This window comes from Carlito syrichta, unplaced genomic scaffold (assembly GCF_000164805.1).
Source record: "Carlito syrichta isolate Samal-C Ts95f unplaced genomic scaffold, Tarsius_syrichta-2.0.1 Scaffold302340, whole genome shotgun sequence".
Classification (NCBI taxonomy): Eukaryota; Metazoa; Chordata; class Mammalia; order Primates; family Tarsiidae; genus Carlito; species Carlito syrichta.
Genome location: NW_007246436.1, coordinates 179,201 through 196,319, shown reverse-complemented (window position 1 = coordinate 196,319; position 17,119 = coordinate 179,201). Strand labels below are relative to the sequence as shown.

Here is a 17,119-nt window from a genome sequence, read left to right as displayed (position 1 = left end):
GGGAGGCGGGGGCGCCCCGGGCTCGGCGCCGAGGGGTCGCGCTCCCCGCTCCCGACGCCTCCGGTCCCGATCTCCAGAGCCAGAAGCGGAGGAGGCTCGGCTCGGCCACTGCTTCCTCTCTTTCCGGGTCGCCCCGACCCTCTCTGGATACCGGACTGACCCGCGGAGAAGCCGAAGGCGACGTTCGGGATTAATTCTTGCTCTCAGCTTTTGGGCTCTTTTACTTCTCACTTGGACAAGAACTCAAGAGCAGAATCCCCGGTGAGCCTCCCCCTCCCCCCTCATTTGGAAGTTTGGTTCTCCGCGTTATCTGGAGACTTAATGCAAAGTTTCTATTTCTTTTTCCGACGGGTGAGCCCTCGGATCGCCTTTTGCCGGGGAAGCCCGGCGATCCTGGCCGTTTTTCCGCTCCGGCCCCGGCCACTCCAAGCCCGGGCAGTCCTCGCCCAGGGGATGCGAGCTCGGTCTCCCTCCTGACTTCGGGCGAGGGCTTCCTCCCGCAGGGCTCTGCCACGAGCCGCTCTCGCAAACTGTGTCATCGGGTGCTCCGGTCTCCTAGCAGGTTCGAAAGGATGCTGTTAACGCGGCTGCATGATGTAGTTGCAAGCAGGGGGAGGAAAAAAATCTGCATTCCCGATGGAAGCCATAGTCCCCGAGAATATATAGAAAAAAGGAAACCCTTCCTTGGTATTATGGGTTGACCGTCGCGCCAACCGGTCTTTATTTAATTTTCGGAAATGATGCATGTTACTCGTATGTGGGGATCGAATCGTCTATTTTGTTACTTCGTCCCAAGGATCGTGTGGCATTTTTGTCCCTGAATTGCAACTCTCAACATTTGTTTCAGAGTTGTGCACATCTTGGTTGGGGTGGAGGGGAGGTTTGGGAATACGAAAGGATCCGGGAGTCTAGGAAAGGAAGGCGACGATTGGGTAGGGCCTTCCTGGAGGGGTATGGGAAATTGTTTTGGAATCGTTTCTTTATAATTTCTTGTCCTCCTTTTATATAGACAGGCTGCCCTTCTTTACCTTAGTCTCTAATTACCGATGAGAGGAAACTAATTTGGTTTGTATTTGGATTAGTTCGGTGTCGCCTCACCTGGTCAGCTCTCTAGAGATAAAAGTCCTGGGCTTCCCCCCCCATACTGCCTTGAAGGGGAGCCTTGCTAATTGTAATCCTGTGGGGAGAAACAAGTGGTGTGGCCCGTCGTCGTCGTCGTCGTCCACAAGGAACTGAAATCAACATCTCTTTTTGCCTAGGCCTCGGACAGTTGTAATGTGATTAATTTTAAACATGACATGGAACCACTTGCCAAGAGCAGAAAGGTTCCAAACTCATGAAGAGGAACCTGGTTTTTCACAGAGCCTTAAAATGAACACATATCTTAAATACTTGTTTCTGTGAACAGAAAGCATAAGTTAGAGAATGCGTTTTCATTTCTGCTTATATCATTATTCTTTAGTGTTGCAATCTGGTTCCTAAGGAGGAAGAGGAAGGCAGCCCTGGAGTGGCTTCTTTACAGTAATTTCCACAAGAAGAGTGAGAGATGGAACCCGAAGAAGAAAGGATTCGTTATAGCCAGAGATTGGTTAGTATTTTCTTTCTCTATCCACAGTTTTGAAGTAGAATAACTATTTTGTTTTCCTTTGTGAACATACTGTGATCAAAACTTTTCAGGTGACTTTTCTGTGCACAAGAGGAGGGGGGAAAGTATATTAATATCTCATTTGGTTTTTGGCCAAGTAGTTACAGCCTTAATACTCATCCTGTTTGGATATGGAGTTATATGTAGTCTTTAGCTTTTATAGAACCCATTGTAAATCAAAGGAGTTTGTGGATTACAGTGTGACAAGGATTCCTAATTTTGCTGTACTGACATTGTGATAAATCTAATTGATCATGTTAGATTGGAATATAAATTTTAGGGACAAAACTGTTTGAGGAAGGGTAGCTCTGTATAATATTTTAATATTATGTTGTGCCAGGACTTGTGACTTTGAGCAAGGGAGTAGAACTATGGATTATTTTGTTTTATAAATTAACACTGTGGTAGCTTTGGAAGGTTGTGGAAGGTTGTTGGAATTGATTGAAGACAAATACTGAATGCTTATAAAGTTCTGTATTTTGTATTTAAAGAGGAATGTATGAGGTAGATCTTGTTGAAAAATAAATTTTGGCCATGATTTGAAGGGAAATTAGCTTGGATGTGTATATAAATACTTACTCTTATTTAAGCCTTGCTTTCCTCTCAAGATTTCCCTATTGGCGTTTAAGAATTTGATTTTTGTTTACCTTGGTCAAAGAGAGCTTTATTAATACACTCACCATATATTTATTTCAAAATCTGAATTTGTGTTTGTGGAGTGGGTTATGAGGAAAGCCACAGAATTGTATGTAGTATGTGAAATTTGCTGAACTGAAAGGCCTAGAAGATTACTAAAGGAATTTATGGTAGTTTTGTTTGGCTCTGTGTTTTAGACTGAGTTTGGAGGAAAAAAAAAGAATGGTTCTCTAATCCTTTTTCTGATAATTTCTACTTTTTTTTTTTGAGAAAAACTATTTTTAAAAATGTGACTGCTGGCTGGGCGTGGTGGCTCATGCCTATAATCCCAGCACTTTGGGAGGCCAAGGTGAGAGACCAGCCTGGGTAACTTGGCGAGACCTCATCTCTACAATAAATAAATAAAAATTAACCAAGTTCCAGCTACCTGGAAGACAGAGGCGGAAGAATTGTCTGAGCCCGGCAGGTCGAGGCTGTGGTGGTGGAGAGCGTGCCACTGCCCCCCAACCTGGGTGACAGAGTGAGATTCCGACTCAAAAAAAAAAAATGTGACTGCTGAAAATGTTTCTCATATATTGACAGTTATAACCAGCAGGCATGTATTCTGGTGAGCCTGATTTCAGAGATTTGCCTCATTCCCAAATCATGTGATGAGATTATAATTCTTTTTTTTTTGTGAGTTGGAGTCTTCACTCCATCGCCTAGACTGGAGTGCAGTGGCACGCTCCTGGCCACCGCAGCCTGGACCTGCTGGGCTCCAGCGATCCTTCTGCCTCAGCCTTCCACGTAGCTGGAACTACAGGCACACACTACCACGCCCGGCTAATTTTTGATTTATTGTAGAGATGAGGTCTCGCCAAGTTGCCCAGGCAGGTCTCGACCCCGCGGGCTCAGGCAATTCACTCACCTCGGCCTACCAAAATGCTGAGATTACAGGCTGAGCCACTGAGCCTGGCCAACGAGATTATAATTCTTTATCTTTAATTTTTAGAAGTTAAGTGTATCTGTAGTGGAATTTTGTGTGTTTGGGACTTATTTTTGTTTTGACAAGTCTTTTTTTTTAATTGGAGTCTCACTCTGTCACCCAGGCTGGAGTGTAGTGGTACCCTCACAGCCTCCACAGCTTCCACCTGCTGTGCTCAGGCGATCCTTCCACCTCAGCCTTCCAAGTAACTGGAGCTAGAATGCACGTTACCACGCCTGGCTTATTTTTTGATTTACTGTGGAGACGAGGTCCCACCAAGTTGCTCAGGCTAATCTCAAACCCTGAGCTCAGACAGTCCTCTCGCCTTGGCCTCCCAAAGTGCTGGAATTACAGGCTTGAGCCACTGTGCCTGGCCTTTGACAATTCTTGATTTAAACTTTTCTTTGGGAACAAGAGAAGAGTATGCTCCAACTCCTTTCCAAGGTAGTTATTGCTATATGGAATTTATGTTTATCTTGTCAAGCTATTAGGTGGATATCTAAGTGATCTGACGGTCCAGTCTTTATTTTTTTTATTTATTTTATTTATTTTTATTTTTTTTGAATTGGAGTCTCACTCTGTCACCCAGACTGGCCACTCCCGGCCACTCCCGGCCACCGCAGCCTCGACCTGCTGGGCTCCGGTGATCCTTTCGCCTCAGCCTTCCAGGTAGCCGGAATTACAGGCATGCGCTACCACGCCCGGTTGATTTTTTTGATTTATTGTAGAGATGAGGTCTCGCTGCCCAGGCGGGTCTCGAACCCACGGGCTCAGGCAGTCCACTCATCTCAGCCTCCCAAAGGCGCGGGATTACAGGCTGAGCCATCACGGTCCAGTCTTTAAAGGAAGAGCCTTTCAGCAAGCAAAGCTTTTCACTTTTTTTTTTTAACAAGAGGTGTAGTGGTAAGGAGATTCAAGGACTCTGTGACTTTTGTCCTGGCAAGATTTTTCTTTTTCTTTTAAATTGTAAGCTAATTGCTACCTGTTGCACACATTAACCCTTTCCATATCTAGGATATTTTTTTCTTTTGGTTAATGTGCTATCTTAGCAGTGTTGTGCAAGAGGGCATAGACTTTATTTTGGGGCATCTTTTTTTACAATTTTGAGTAATAATTTGAAGTTTAGGGTCACTGATGTCTGTTTCCTTTCTATTAATACATGACGAATTATATGTCAAGTGACAAAATGATATCTCAGTCCTTTCCATAACATAACTTTTGATATGCGAGCATGTTGGCAGCTTATTTGAATGGTAGTCTACTTCTCAAATTTTTAATGTCTCTGTCTTTGTGGAGAATGCTCGTTACAGAATCCCCATTGATTAAATTAGATCCTGTTTTAAGACTAACATAAAGTCAGGGTGAAGAACTCCCATGAAATAAAAGTGCTGAGAAACTTTTTTCCATTTTTCCTTGTACCAAAAGAGTTACGCTTGTTTTTTATAGTAGTTAACTAGCACATATACATCTTTGACACTGTGTCTGTCTTTAACACAAAGAACTTACTTTTGTTTTGCAGCTATTGGGCATGAAACATAAAAGGTTGAAAAAGAGACAAAATGATAGGCTTATTAATTTGGCTTCGTGGTTAAAGTTTGTGTGGTCCATGCAATATATATTTGTCAAGTTGAATTGAATAAGTTAGTATATTACATAGTATTGATTGTTACTTCCGTGTTATATTAGGGGACAAAACCTAAGTGGACATCCTTCTGTTACATACCTTCAAAACAGCCTGTTGGGAGAGGAAACATACAGTATTAAAAATCTGAATCTAAATTTGTTTTGGGACATGAATGACTTTTTTTGTATTTAGAACTCTTTACCTATTTTTTTTTTAAAGTTACTAGTAAGAACTTCCTGCCTTTTACTAATGTTGCTATTTCAAAAGTACAGCTGAATTTCCTAAAACAAATTTTAAATGTTTGTATCATCTTTGTGATAAGTCATTAAAGAAAATAAGAAATAGTTTAAAAAATTGTCTTTTTCCAAACTTATTTACCTAATGTAGAAAATAAATGTACCTATGAAGGTGGTATGTATGTGGAGATTTAGGATGTAAGCTCTACTTTCTGGAACTAGAATATTTGTTTTGCAGTATTGGAGTTGAACAGCTGGGAAATGGCAAGGGTGGGTAAACAATGTTTGGCTTTTCTTAAGTGAGACTTTCTTATTTTTTTTTGAGTTGGAGTCTCACTCTGTCGCTCAGACTGGAGTGCAGTGGCATGCTCCCGGCCACCGTAGCCTCTACCTGCTGGGCTTCGGCTATCCTTCCACCTCAGCCTTCCAAGTAGCTGAAACTACAGGTGCACGCCACCACGCCCAGCTAATTTTTGATTTATTGTAGAGATGAGGTCTTGCCAAGTTGCCCTGGTGGGTCTTGAACCTGCGGGCCTCGAGCCAGTGGGCTCAGGCAATCCACTCGCCTCGGCCTCCCAAAGTGCTGAGATTACAGGCTGAGTCACCAAACCCAACCAAGACTTGTTTTTTTGGTTTTTTTTTGAGTTGGAGTCTCACTCTGTCGCCCAGACTGGAGTGCGGTGGCTGCTCCTGGCCACTGCAGCCTCGACCTGCTGGGCTCCGGCGATCCTTCCGCCTCAGCCTTCCGAGTAACCGAAATTACAGGCATGCGCTACCACACCCGGCTGATTTTTTGATTTATTGTAGAGATGAGGTCTCACTACCCAGGCGGGTCTCGAACCCGCGGGCTCAGGCAATCCACTCACCTCAGCCTCCCAAAGGCATGGGATTACAGGCTGAGCCACCAAGCCCGGCTAGGACTTGTTTTTTTAAGTGAAAATATTAAGTGCTCTTGTGTATAGATTTCTAGAGTGAGGTCAGATCTCCAAGGCAAGTTTATATACCAGAGGAGGTACTCCAGTGGGAGGAATAGAAGCTTTTGTTGAAGGGATGAGTATTTGGTTGTTCTGAGGCAAAGATGGTTTATTTCTGTATTTCTGGTAGACTTATTTATTTAATTTACTTTTAAAAGTTGGTAAGGCATACTTTACTCAAGTGGGGGGCATGGCAGTTGTTATAGGGATCTGTCCAGGGTCTTGCAGTGCGAGAGAGAGATTGGACTCAACTCCCTCTAATGAATTCAGATGTCAGGTCTTTTTTTTTTTGAGTTGGAGTCTCACTCTGTTGCCCAGACTGGAGTGCTATGGCCGCTCCCGGCCACCGCAGCCTCGACCTGCTGGGCTCCGGCGATCCTTCCGCCTCAACCTTCAGAGTAGCTGGAACTACAGGCATGCGCTACCACAGCCGGCTCATTTTGATTTAGGTAGAGATGAGGTCTCACCAAGTTGCCCAGGCGGGTCTCGAACCTGCGGGTTCAGGCAATCCACTCACCTCAGCCTCCCAAAGTTACAGGCTGAGCCACCGAGCCCGGCGACATTTAATTTTATTTTTGAGTTGGAGTCTCACTTTGTTGCCTAGGCTGAAGGGCAGTGGCACACTTAAGGCCACCCCAGTGTCTACCTGCTGGGCTCCAGCGATCCTTCCACCTCAGCCTTCAAGTAGCTGGAACTACAGGCGCGCGCTACCACGCCCGGATTATTTTTTGATTTATTGTAGAGATGAGGTCTTGCCAAGTTGCCCAGGTGGGTCTCGAACCCGCGGGCTCAGGCAATCCACTCACCTCGACCTCCCAAAGTGCTGGGATTACAGGCTGAGCCACCGAGCCCGGCCCCTCAGATGTCAGGTCTTATTGAGAAACACTGGTAGATACTAAGGGTGAAACATTTTTTTTTTTTGAGTTGGAGTCTCACTCTGTCGCCCAGACTGGAGTTCAGTGGCCGTTCCCAGCCACCGCAGCCTCGACCTGCTAGGCTCTGGCGATCCTTCCGCCTCAGCCTCCCGAGTAGCCGGCATTACCGGCATGCGCTACCGTGCCTGGCTGATTTTTTGATTTATTGTAGAGATGAGGTCTCACCTGCCCAGGCGGGTCTCGAACCCGCGGGCTCAGGCAATCCACTCACCTCAGCCTCCCAAAGGCGCGGGATTACAGGCTGAGCTACCGAGCCCGGCTTTTTACAGTGTCTTAATTCAAAGTGTTATACAGTTGATAACTGGTGAACTTGTAGGTTTTCAAAACCACACCAATCTTACATGATGCTAATTATGCCTAGAAAAATCAAAGGTAAAATAACATGCATCTAAAGTAAATTTGTGAGTTAAGATTTCTTTTTTTTTTTTTTTGAGTTGGAGTCTCAGTCTGTTGCCCAGACTGGAGTGCAGTGGCCGCTCCCGGCCACCGCAGCCTCGACCTGCTGGGCTCCGATGATCCTTTTGCCTCAGCCTACAAGTAGCTGGAATTATAGGCATGCGCTACCACACCCGGCTGATTTTTTGATTTATTGTAGAGATGAGATCTCACTGCCCAGGCCAGTCTCGAACCCCGGGCTCAGGCAATCCACTCACCTCAGCCTCCCAAAGGCGTGGGATTACAGGCTGAGCCACCGAGCCCGGCGAGTTAGATTTCTGTACTACGAATTGTGAGGTCCTTCAGTTTTAATTGGAACTTTTCTCATTTTTATTGGAAAAGATGACCCTTGTTATATATTTCAACATACTGGATTATAATATCTTCCAGCCTGTGTAGTACTTTTAGTATGATACTCCAGCTCTTGCCAAAGGCAGTTTTAGAAATAAATGAACACTCAAATCACTGTAAAAAGGAGTGAAAACAATATACTTCAAAGTAAAAGGAGTTATATATATGTATTTTTTTGAGTTGGAGTCTTACTCTGTTGCCCAGACTGGAGTGCAGTAGCACACTCACGGCTACCCCAGCGTCCACCTGCTGGACTCTGGCGATCCTTAAACCTCAGCCTTCCAAGTAGCCAGAACTACAGGCGTGTGCTACCACACTCAGTTAATTTTTGATTCGTTTTAGAGACCAGGTCTCACCAAGTTGCCGGGGCTGGTCTCGAATTCGTTGGTTCAGGTAATCCACGCACCTTGACCTCCCAAAGTGCTGGGATTACAGACTGAGCCACTGAACCTGGCCAAAAGGCGTTATATTTATTTGAATATTTTTTTCCTTGAATTCACCTAAACCTGGTGGTATTATCTGACAGGGAAGATGTTGATTTACTTGAGAATTCAGCTTGCTTGTCAATCTTAGTGATGAGATTAAGAGATTGTCTAAAGGATATTATTCTGTCAGATGTTCAATCCTGTTAACATGCCTTACGTATGACTCTCTCTGAAATAGCTAAATCATTTATCTGTTGCAAGCAACTGGGAGCACTGAAGCCCTAGTAATAGTCCCACCCTTTCTTGGGTTACTCTTGAAATTGTCTTCCCAAATTCAGCAGCAATGACCAGATTATCCCTTTTACAAGCATTCCCACTTTGAATGACTCCACTCTCAGGTTCTTCTGAGTGGGAATGGACTAAGCAAAATAGAATATTTAAGTTGTTATTTTTTCTGTAACTAGAAAAAATTAGAGGTTGTCTAAATTACTTTTTCTTTTTTTTGAGTTAGGCTCAAAAATCCAGGCTGGACTGCAGTGGCATAATCACGGCTCACCACAGCCTCGACCTCCTGGGCTCAGGCAATCCTTTTGCCTTAGCCTCTTGAGTAGCTGTAACGAAAGGTGTGTGCCACCATGCCCGGCTAATTTTTTGATTTTTTGGTAGAGATGAGGTCTCACTGTTTGTCCAAGCTGGTCTCTAACTCCTGGGTTCAGGCCACCATATCAGCCTTAAACTAACTTGTTGAGTTGCTTATTTATAAGGATTTCATGGGATTTAACCTTCAGTCTGTTGGTAGCAGAGAAGTACAGTGTTCTGATTTTTGCAACCTTCTTCTTGATGATGTAGGTGATTCAAAATGCAACTAATGAGAGAGCTAATTATTTATTCTCACACATCAGTCTTCCATAGTAAACTGTATTTTGGGTGCGTAGAATGAGGACATTATTTAAGCCCTATCACTTTCTCTTGTTTTATTTTGCTGAACACTAATTCTTTACTTACACTTGTGTATAGCTTTCCACTAGAGTGTAAGCTCTTTGAGATTTGGGACACTGTTTTTCTTTATGCTGTATTCTTTTTTTTTTTTTTTTTTTTGAGTTGGAGTCTCCCTCTGTCGCCCAGACTGGAGTGCAGTGGCTGCTCCCGATCTCCGCAGCCTCGACCTGCTGGGCTCCAGCAATCCTTCCGCCTCAGCCTTCCAAGCAACTGGAACGACAGGCGTGCGCTACCATGCCCAGCTAATTTTTTGATTTATTGTAGAGATGAGGTCTCGCCAAGTTGCCCAGGTGGGTCCCAAACCCGCGGGCTCAGGCAATCCACTCACCTTAGCCTCCCAAAGGCACGGGATTACAGGCTGAGCCACCGAGCCCGGCCAGCTAATGCTTAATAAGTATTTGCTGATGTTGTTGAAAGCCCTGATATATACTTTTCTTTGCGCCAATTTTCTTGAATGCTAGGAATAGCTACTAGAATGACAGAGAGTTTGGTATACAGGTATGATTGAGATATCTGGATATTGGGTTTTGCAGTGTAGATAAGAACCAGAAAGTCCACGCTATAACAAATAAAAACTTATGCTTAGCACACATGTTAGATGAACACATTTACAGTATTTGGGCCATTAGAACAAATAAGAAAAATGTCTAATTGACTTTAAAAGGTCATTCTGAATTTTAAGTTCTCCTACTCTAATCCCGTCCTTAACTCTCTACATCAAAGTTTTTGCTGACCTTTAGTTAACCTTAAAGCTATTATGAAGTTGCAAGTGATGATGTTTATATTATTCTCAGGTCTTGTTTTTAGCCAGCCAGTAAGTCAAGGAATTGATACATTTACCATATATCTTGCAGAGGGACATACATTCTTTTTTTTCTGAGTCTGAGTCTCGCTCCGTCACCCAGGCTGGAGTGCTGTGGCACGCTAACGGCCACCCCAGTGTTGACTTGCTGGGTTCTGGTGATCCTTCCGCCTCAGGCTTCCAAGTAGCTAGAATTAAAGGTGTGCGCTACCATGCCTAGTTAATTTTTTATTATATTGTAGAGACGAGGTCTTGCCAAGTTGCCCAGTCTGGTCTCGAACCCACGGGCTCAGGCAATCCACTAGCCTTGGCCTCCCAAGGTGCTGGAATTACAGGCCAAGCCACTGAGCCCTGCCGGAACATACATCCTTTATATCCTTTTATATTTTTCTTCTTGGGACATAGACATCCATAATCAGGTTTCATTAACTTTTTCTGTTTATCTTACATTTGAATAATACTTTATTTTTGTTCTGTACTTTCACATTAACAAGGATTAAAATTGAATAAACATTTATTACGTGCCAGATAGTATGCTAGGTTTTTTCATACATATTACCTTATTTAATCCTCAGAACAACCTTGTAAGGTAGGTAGTGTAGTTTTAAATCTTAAGTTTTCTGAATTATAGAAATAGAGGCTTGGTGTGGGACCATGACTTGCTCGAGATCCTAGTTTGTAAGGGTTGGAACCAGACCTTGAAGTCAAGTGCTCTGATTCCAAGCCCCATGTTTCTTCTCTCATACTGTCTTTTTTTTTTTTTTTGAGTTGGAGTCTTACTCTGTCGCCCAGACTGGAGTGCAGTGGCTGCTCCCGGCCACTGCAGCCTCGACCTGCTGGGCTCCAGCGATCCTTCCACCGCAGCCTTCCAAGTAGCTGGAACTACAGGCGTGTGCTGCCACGCCCGGCTAATTTTTGGTTTATTATAGAGACGAGGTCTTACCGAGTTGGCCGGGTGGGTCTCGAACCCGCAAGCTCAGGCAATCCACTTGCCTCGACCTCCCAAAGTGCTGGGATTACAGGCTGAGCCACCGAGCCCGGCCTCTCATACCATCTTCTCTCTCTTGTTTTCATACAGAAAACAAATAATACCCACTCATAATGCGGTAAGTTGTAGACTGAGTACGTTCTCCTTTTTTAAGGCTACTTAACATTTTCTTCCAACCGCTATCTGCTTAACATCCTAAATGAGATAGCTACAGGTATTTTATAGCCAGTGTTTGATCATGTTTTTAAAAAAAGGCACTTTTTTTGGTAAACGTTGAACTTATTAATATATTAAAATAGAAGTATTATGCAGTTTCTGTGTATGTCAAGCCTTTTATTTATGCGTGTTACTCATATCCTTGTTTTCTGTTTTAAATTTTAGGTTCTTGGGGGTTTTCTCTGTCTGTGAGTACTTGTAAAAACTTAAACCCTAAAGATAAAAGGCAGCAAATAGTGACCAAACGAATGGTTTTGGCAAATACAGTGGTGAAGCCCTCCTTCAGGTAGGTAGAGAGGAGGAGGGAAGAGGGTGGCCTCTTAGGTGGTAAAGATAGCATAAGCTTCATACTACTCCTCTAAGGCCAATTCTGCGGATATCTGATAAATTAGTAGGACTAATGTAGTGGGTTTGCTTTGGAAGGCACTGTTGATAATGTTGGGAAAAAATTTTAAGCAACTTTGAAAGCCACATATGGACAACAGAGAACCATTAGAGGTTGTGGTTTGCTTTTATAAAGCAATGATTGGGTCAAAGTGGTGTTTTAGGAGTAATATATCTGCAGTTTCAGGTCAGGGTGATGTCTAGAAGAATATTAAAATAAATTACCTTTTGAGGTGATAGGTGAACTCTTTTTTTGAATAGGAGTCTCACTCTTGCCCAGGCTGGAGTGCAGTGGCACACTCCAGTAACTGCAGCATTAATCTGTTGGGCTCAGCAATACTTCTGCCTCAGCCTTCCAAGTAACTGGAACTGTAGGCATGCACCACCACACTTGGCTATTTTACAAGTTTAGAAACAGATGCATAATGCAGTTAAGTACTTGTTTCAGGTTATTCAGCTAAGAAATAGTGCCTGGATTAAAAGTAGACAGTCAGGTTCCAGAGTGTACAAAACTGTATTGACTCTTCTATAACTTTGTTGGGGCACAGGTTGTAAATGTTTTGCTGATGAATTTAGAGTGTTTCTCATTCAAGAGATTCATTCACTTAAATTTTTTTTTTTTTTTTTAAAGCCAGGCACAGTGGCTCATGCCTATCATCCCAGCACTCTGGGAGGCTGAGGTGAGAGGATTGCCTGAGACTGCAGGTTTGAGGCCAGACTGGGCAACTTGGCAAGCCCTCATCTCTATAATAATAATAATAAAAGAAAAAAACAGCTGGGCTCGGTGGCTCAGCCTGCAATTCCGCGCCTTTGGGAGGCTGAGGTGAGTGGATTGCCTGAGCCTGCGGGTTTGTGACCTGCCTGGGCAACTTGACGAGACCTCATCTCTACAACAAATCAAAAATTAGCTGGTTGTGGTAGTGCGCGCCTGTAGTTCCAGCTACTTGGAATGCTGAGGCGGAAGGATCGCCGGAGCCCAGTAGGCCTTGACTATTTTTTTTTAAATTGTAGAGACGAGGTCTTGCCAAGTTGCCCAGGTTGATGTCGAACTCCTGGGCTCAGACATTCCCCTTGCCTCCGCCTCCCAAAGTTTTGGGATTACAGGTGTGATCTAAGCCCGGCTAAGTATTTTTTTTAAGTATTTAGAAATATAGTTTATTTAGAAAGTAAATTAGAGAGAGAGAGGCGATTCACCTCCCTAAGGTACGGGAGAGGGCCAAAACTAAGAAAACATGGTAGCCAGTCTGGAGACATTTCTGATGGTCACACTGGGATCGTGTTACTGGTATTTAGTGATTAGAGACTAGAGATGCTGCTTAAACATTCTATAATACTCAAGGTAGCCTCCCACAGCAAATAATTAGCTGTTCAAGTTTGGCAGACTCTGTTATAAAGGGAAATATCCAGTAGGTAGGTTCTATATTTCCATCTTATTATCTACTGTTCATCTTAGAGTTTTAAGTCTAAAGTAAAACATCTCAAAAGCAGTCTCAGATTGTGTTTCTTAGAGCTTTGCCCACATGTAAGCTGAATCATTTTTTGTTGAATTTTCACAAAACTAATTTCATGGTCATGGCAATCTTCAAGCCAGTTGCAGATTTTCCCATTACTCCTCGTAACATATCTTAAGATCAACTTATTTTTGTGGCCTAAGTAAGCAGGTACTGTCTTGAACAATAATTAAGTTAATAGTAAAATATTTCCTCTTAATATTCTCCTTGAAAGATAGGGAAATGAGGATATAAAAGCTGAGATGTTGAAGTGAGCAAATATTGAAATATTGTGGATTGCCCTGTAGCTGAATACCCTGTGATCACTCTTGAAAAGCTACTTCATGAGCCTGATCATGGCCCTTAGCCTTAATCTGTCTCTTTATATCCTGGATTCAGGGGTCAGAAACTTTTTTGTGTGTCACAGCAGTTATCTGGCTAACTGACTTTTGTTTCTGACAGTGACCTCAAGATAATGTATATTTATTTATTTGAGTTGGAGTCTCACTCTGTCACCCAGACTGGAGTGCAGTGGCCACTCCCGGTCACCGCAGCCTCGACCTGCTGGACTCCGGCGATCCTTCCGCCTCAGCCTTCCAAGTAGCTGGAGTTACAGGCATGCACTACCACGCCCGGCTGATTTTTTTTTATTTATTGTAGAGATGAGGTCTCGCTGCCCAGGTGGGTCTCGAGCCCACGGGCTCAAGCAATCCACTCACCTCAGCCTCCCAAAGGCGCAGGATTACAGGCTGAGCCACCGAGCCCGGCTGATAATGTATATTTATAAATGTAACAACCATTTTATAGTACTTTAATAGTTTCCAAAGTTCTTCTCTGTCTCTTGTCTTTTTCTTATCTTAGTCTTTTGATTATCACAATTTTTGGCACTGCCAGAACTTGTGGATAGTGCTACCATGTTGCACAATCCCGAGAGGTGCCATTCACATATCTTAATTTATGTGAAAGATACCCTTGGAATTCTACAGTGCATAGCCAGTGTGGTTGTGCGTGGTGGACCTTTTTAAAGGGAATAAGGTAAAGGAGAGGTCACCCTGTATGTTGGAAAGTGCAGGAGAAGGGAGCGCCCAATATGATGGATAATATTACACATTAATTGAATGTATACTATATGCTTGGTACTGGCACTTTCCATATATTTACTAATTCTCAACAACTCTTTGAGATAGGCTCTGTGATCCTAATTTTTGATTGTTATTGTAGAGATGAGGTCTCGCCAAGTTGCCAAGGCGGGTCTCGAACGCAGGCTCAGGCAATCCACTCACCTTAGCCTCCCAAAGGCGCTGAGCCACCGAGCCTGGCGGGTCTTACTTTTTTAAAACTTCCAAATACTATGATTTCAGATCACGCTGAGTGCCTGGAAGAAATTATGAGGATAATAAGATAGTTTGTAGGGTGAGGATCACTTCTTGAGATAGGTGATCAGTTAAAGGCTTCTTGAGAAGATGACTGTTCATATTGAGACCTGAGGGACGAACAGTCAATCTTGTTACATTCAAGGACTCAGGGGACCAGATCTGGGTTAAGGTTGAGAGAGCTCTAGGTAGAGGGGTCAGCTAATGCAAAACCCTAAAAAGCAGACATGAAAAAAATATTACTAAACATTTAACAATATGTCAGATACCATGCAAGGCTCTTGGGATACAGTAATGAATAAGACAAGCATGGTCTCTCTGTAATGGAGCTCTGGCCCAGTGAGAAAGTCAGACATTAAACAAATCCTACTAGTAAAATTAATTATAGTTACGCAAAGGGCTACAAAGGTAAATACAGGATGCAATGAGTGTGTAATGGGGTGACCTAATCTAGACTTCAGTATTGGGTAGAGACATCAGAGAACACTTTTCCTGAGAAAACCTTTAACGCTGAGACCTGAAGGGTGAGTAGGAGGTAACCAGGCAAAGAGGAGAAGTGATTAGCATATGCAGAAAACCCAAGGTTGGAAAGAATTTGACATGTTTGAGAAATCTGCCAGCCAACCAAACAAAACGCTGAAAAGGCTATTGTAACTGAACAGCCATGAGTGGAGGAGAGGGTTAAAATCTTGACGAGGTAGTCAGGGGTCAGGTCAGATTGGATGTTATCCTGAATGCATTGGGAAGGCCAGCTTCAGCAGAGGAATAATGTGTTTGGACTAATATCAATGGCTATAGTATAGAGAAAGGGTCAGGGAGAGAGCAAGAATGAATTTAGTGGATCAGTTAGAAGGTGGCATTGGTTCAGGTAAGATATGATGTGTGTTTGAGAGTGCTGATGGGAGAATGAGAGGAGATAATTTGAGAAATATTTATGAAATAGAATCATAGAATTTTGGTTAATTGAGTGTGTTGAAGGTGAGTGTAAAGGAGATACATATAAGCACGACTCCTTTTTTTTTTTTTTTTTTTTTGAGTTGGAGTCTCACTCTGTCGCCCAGACTGGAGTGCAGTGGCCGCTCCCGGCCACCGCAGCCTCGCCTGCTGGGCTCCGGCGATCCTTTCGCCTCAGCCTTCCAAGTAGCTGGAACTACAGGTGTGCGCTATACCACACCCGGCTCATTTTCTGATTTATTGTAGAGATGAGGTCTCGCCAAGTTGCCCAGGCGGGCTCAGGCAATCCACTCACCTCAGCCTCCCAAAGGCGCAGGATTATAGGCTGAGCCCGGCTCTCACGATTTCTTAGTGGTGGCTTATAATGCGGTCCTTTTATTGAGCTAGGATGCACTGAAGGAAGAGTAGCTTTGGGGATTGAATGGAAGATTGTAAGTTCAGTTTTGAGTAAGTCAGAAAAGGTTGAATGTGAAGTGTCTGAAACATCACAGGAGAACTGTTGAGCAGGTGATTAGATATGATTCTGGGCCGCATATTGGCATATGGCTGGATTTCATCATGTGTATGGTCATTGAAGTTGGGTAGACATGGAGTGAACTGCAAAGGGAGTGAGAAAGAGGGGTCAGAAAGGTAGGAGGAAAATCCAGAAGAGGTATCATGGAGGCCAAAGGACTGTGTGGCACTTAGTGTGTATCGGGCATTGTTCTAAGCGTTTGTACATTTGTACTCATTTGACGCACAAAAGTAGATGCTATAATTTTTTTTTTTTTGAGTTGGAGCCTCACTCTGTCACCCAGACTGGAGTGCAGTGGCATGCTCCCGACCGCTGCAGCCTCAACCTGCTGGGCTCTGGCGATCCTTCTGCCTCAGCCTTCCAAGTAGCTGGAACTACAGGCATGCACCACCATGCCTGGCTAATTTTTTAATTGTTGTAGAGATGAGGTCTCGCCAAGTTACCCAGGCTGTTCTTGAACCCGTAGACTCAGGCAGTCCTCTCACCTCGCCCTTCCAAAGTGCAGGATTATAGACGTGAGCCACTGTGCCAGGCCAGTAGATGCTATTATTACCTCTATTTTGTAGACGAGGAAAATTTCACAAGAAGACACTGTAACTTGTCCAAGATCACCAGGTTGTAACTGGAAAAGTTGGGTTTTGAACCTAGGCTCTCTGTTTCCAGTTTGTTATTCAGGTTGGAGTTCAGTGGTATGATCACAGCTCAGTGCCGCCTCGACCTCCTGGGATCAGGCGATCCTTCTGTTTCAGCCTGCCAGGTAGCTGGGATTATAGTCATGAGCCACCATGCCCAACTCCAGTGACTTACAGAGTTGAAAAGTCATTGAAGATGGGTATAACATGATCAGAACCTTGAAAGTACAACATAAAAAATAATGGAAAACACTAGGCATGGTGGGTCGCACCTGTAATCCCAGCACTTTGGGAGGTGAGGCAGGAGGATCACTTGAGCCCAGGAGTTCAAGAACAACCTGGGCAACATTGCAAGATTTCACTGCTACAAAAAAAATCAGGCCAGGCTTGGTGGCTCAGCCTGTAATCCCAGCACTTTGGGAGGTGGAGGCGAATGGATTGCCTGAGCCCGCGGGTTTGAGATTAGCCCGGGCAAGTTGGTGAGACCTCGTCTCTACAATTTAAAAAAAAAAAAAAGCCGGCCGGGCTCGGTGGCTCAGCCG

At 43.9% G+C, this 17,119-nt stretch overlaps 1 protein-coding gene across 2 annotated transcripts in view; it reads left to right on the top strand.

The window, feature by feature from the left end:
• The window catches only part of KDM2A (lysine demethylase 2A), a 136,630-nt gene continuing 119,511 nt past the window's right edge, over positions 1 to 17,119 (top strand). Inside the window, exons 1-3 of one of the 2 annotated variants that reach the window (XM_008056398.1) lie at positions 136 to 261; positions 1,463 to 1,588; positions 11,396 to 11,516. Coding sequence is in view for 1 of the 2 variants with exons in the window: in XM_008056397.1 (XP_008054588.1) it covers positions 1,547 to 1,588 (42 nt within the window). In the remaining variant the exon portion in view is untranslated. Of the gene's footprint in view, positions 262 to 1,462; positions 1,589 to 11,395; positions 11,517 to 17,119 lie in introns of both variants that reach the window. The other variant, XM_008056397.1, reaches the window with a different exon arrangement.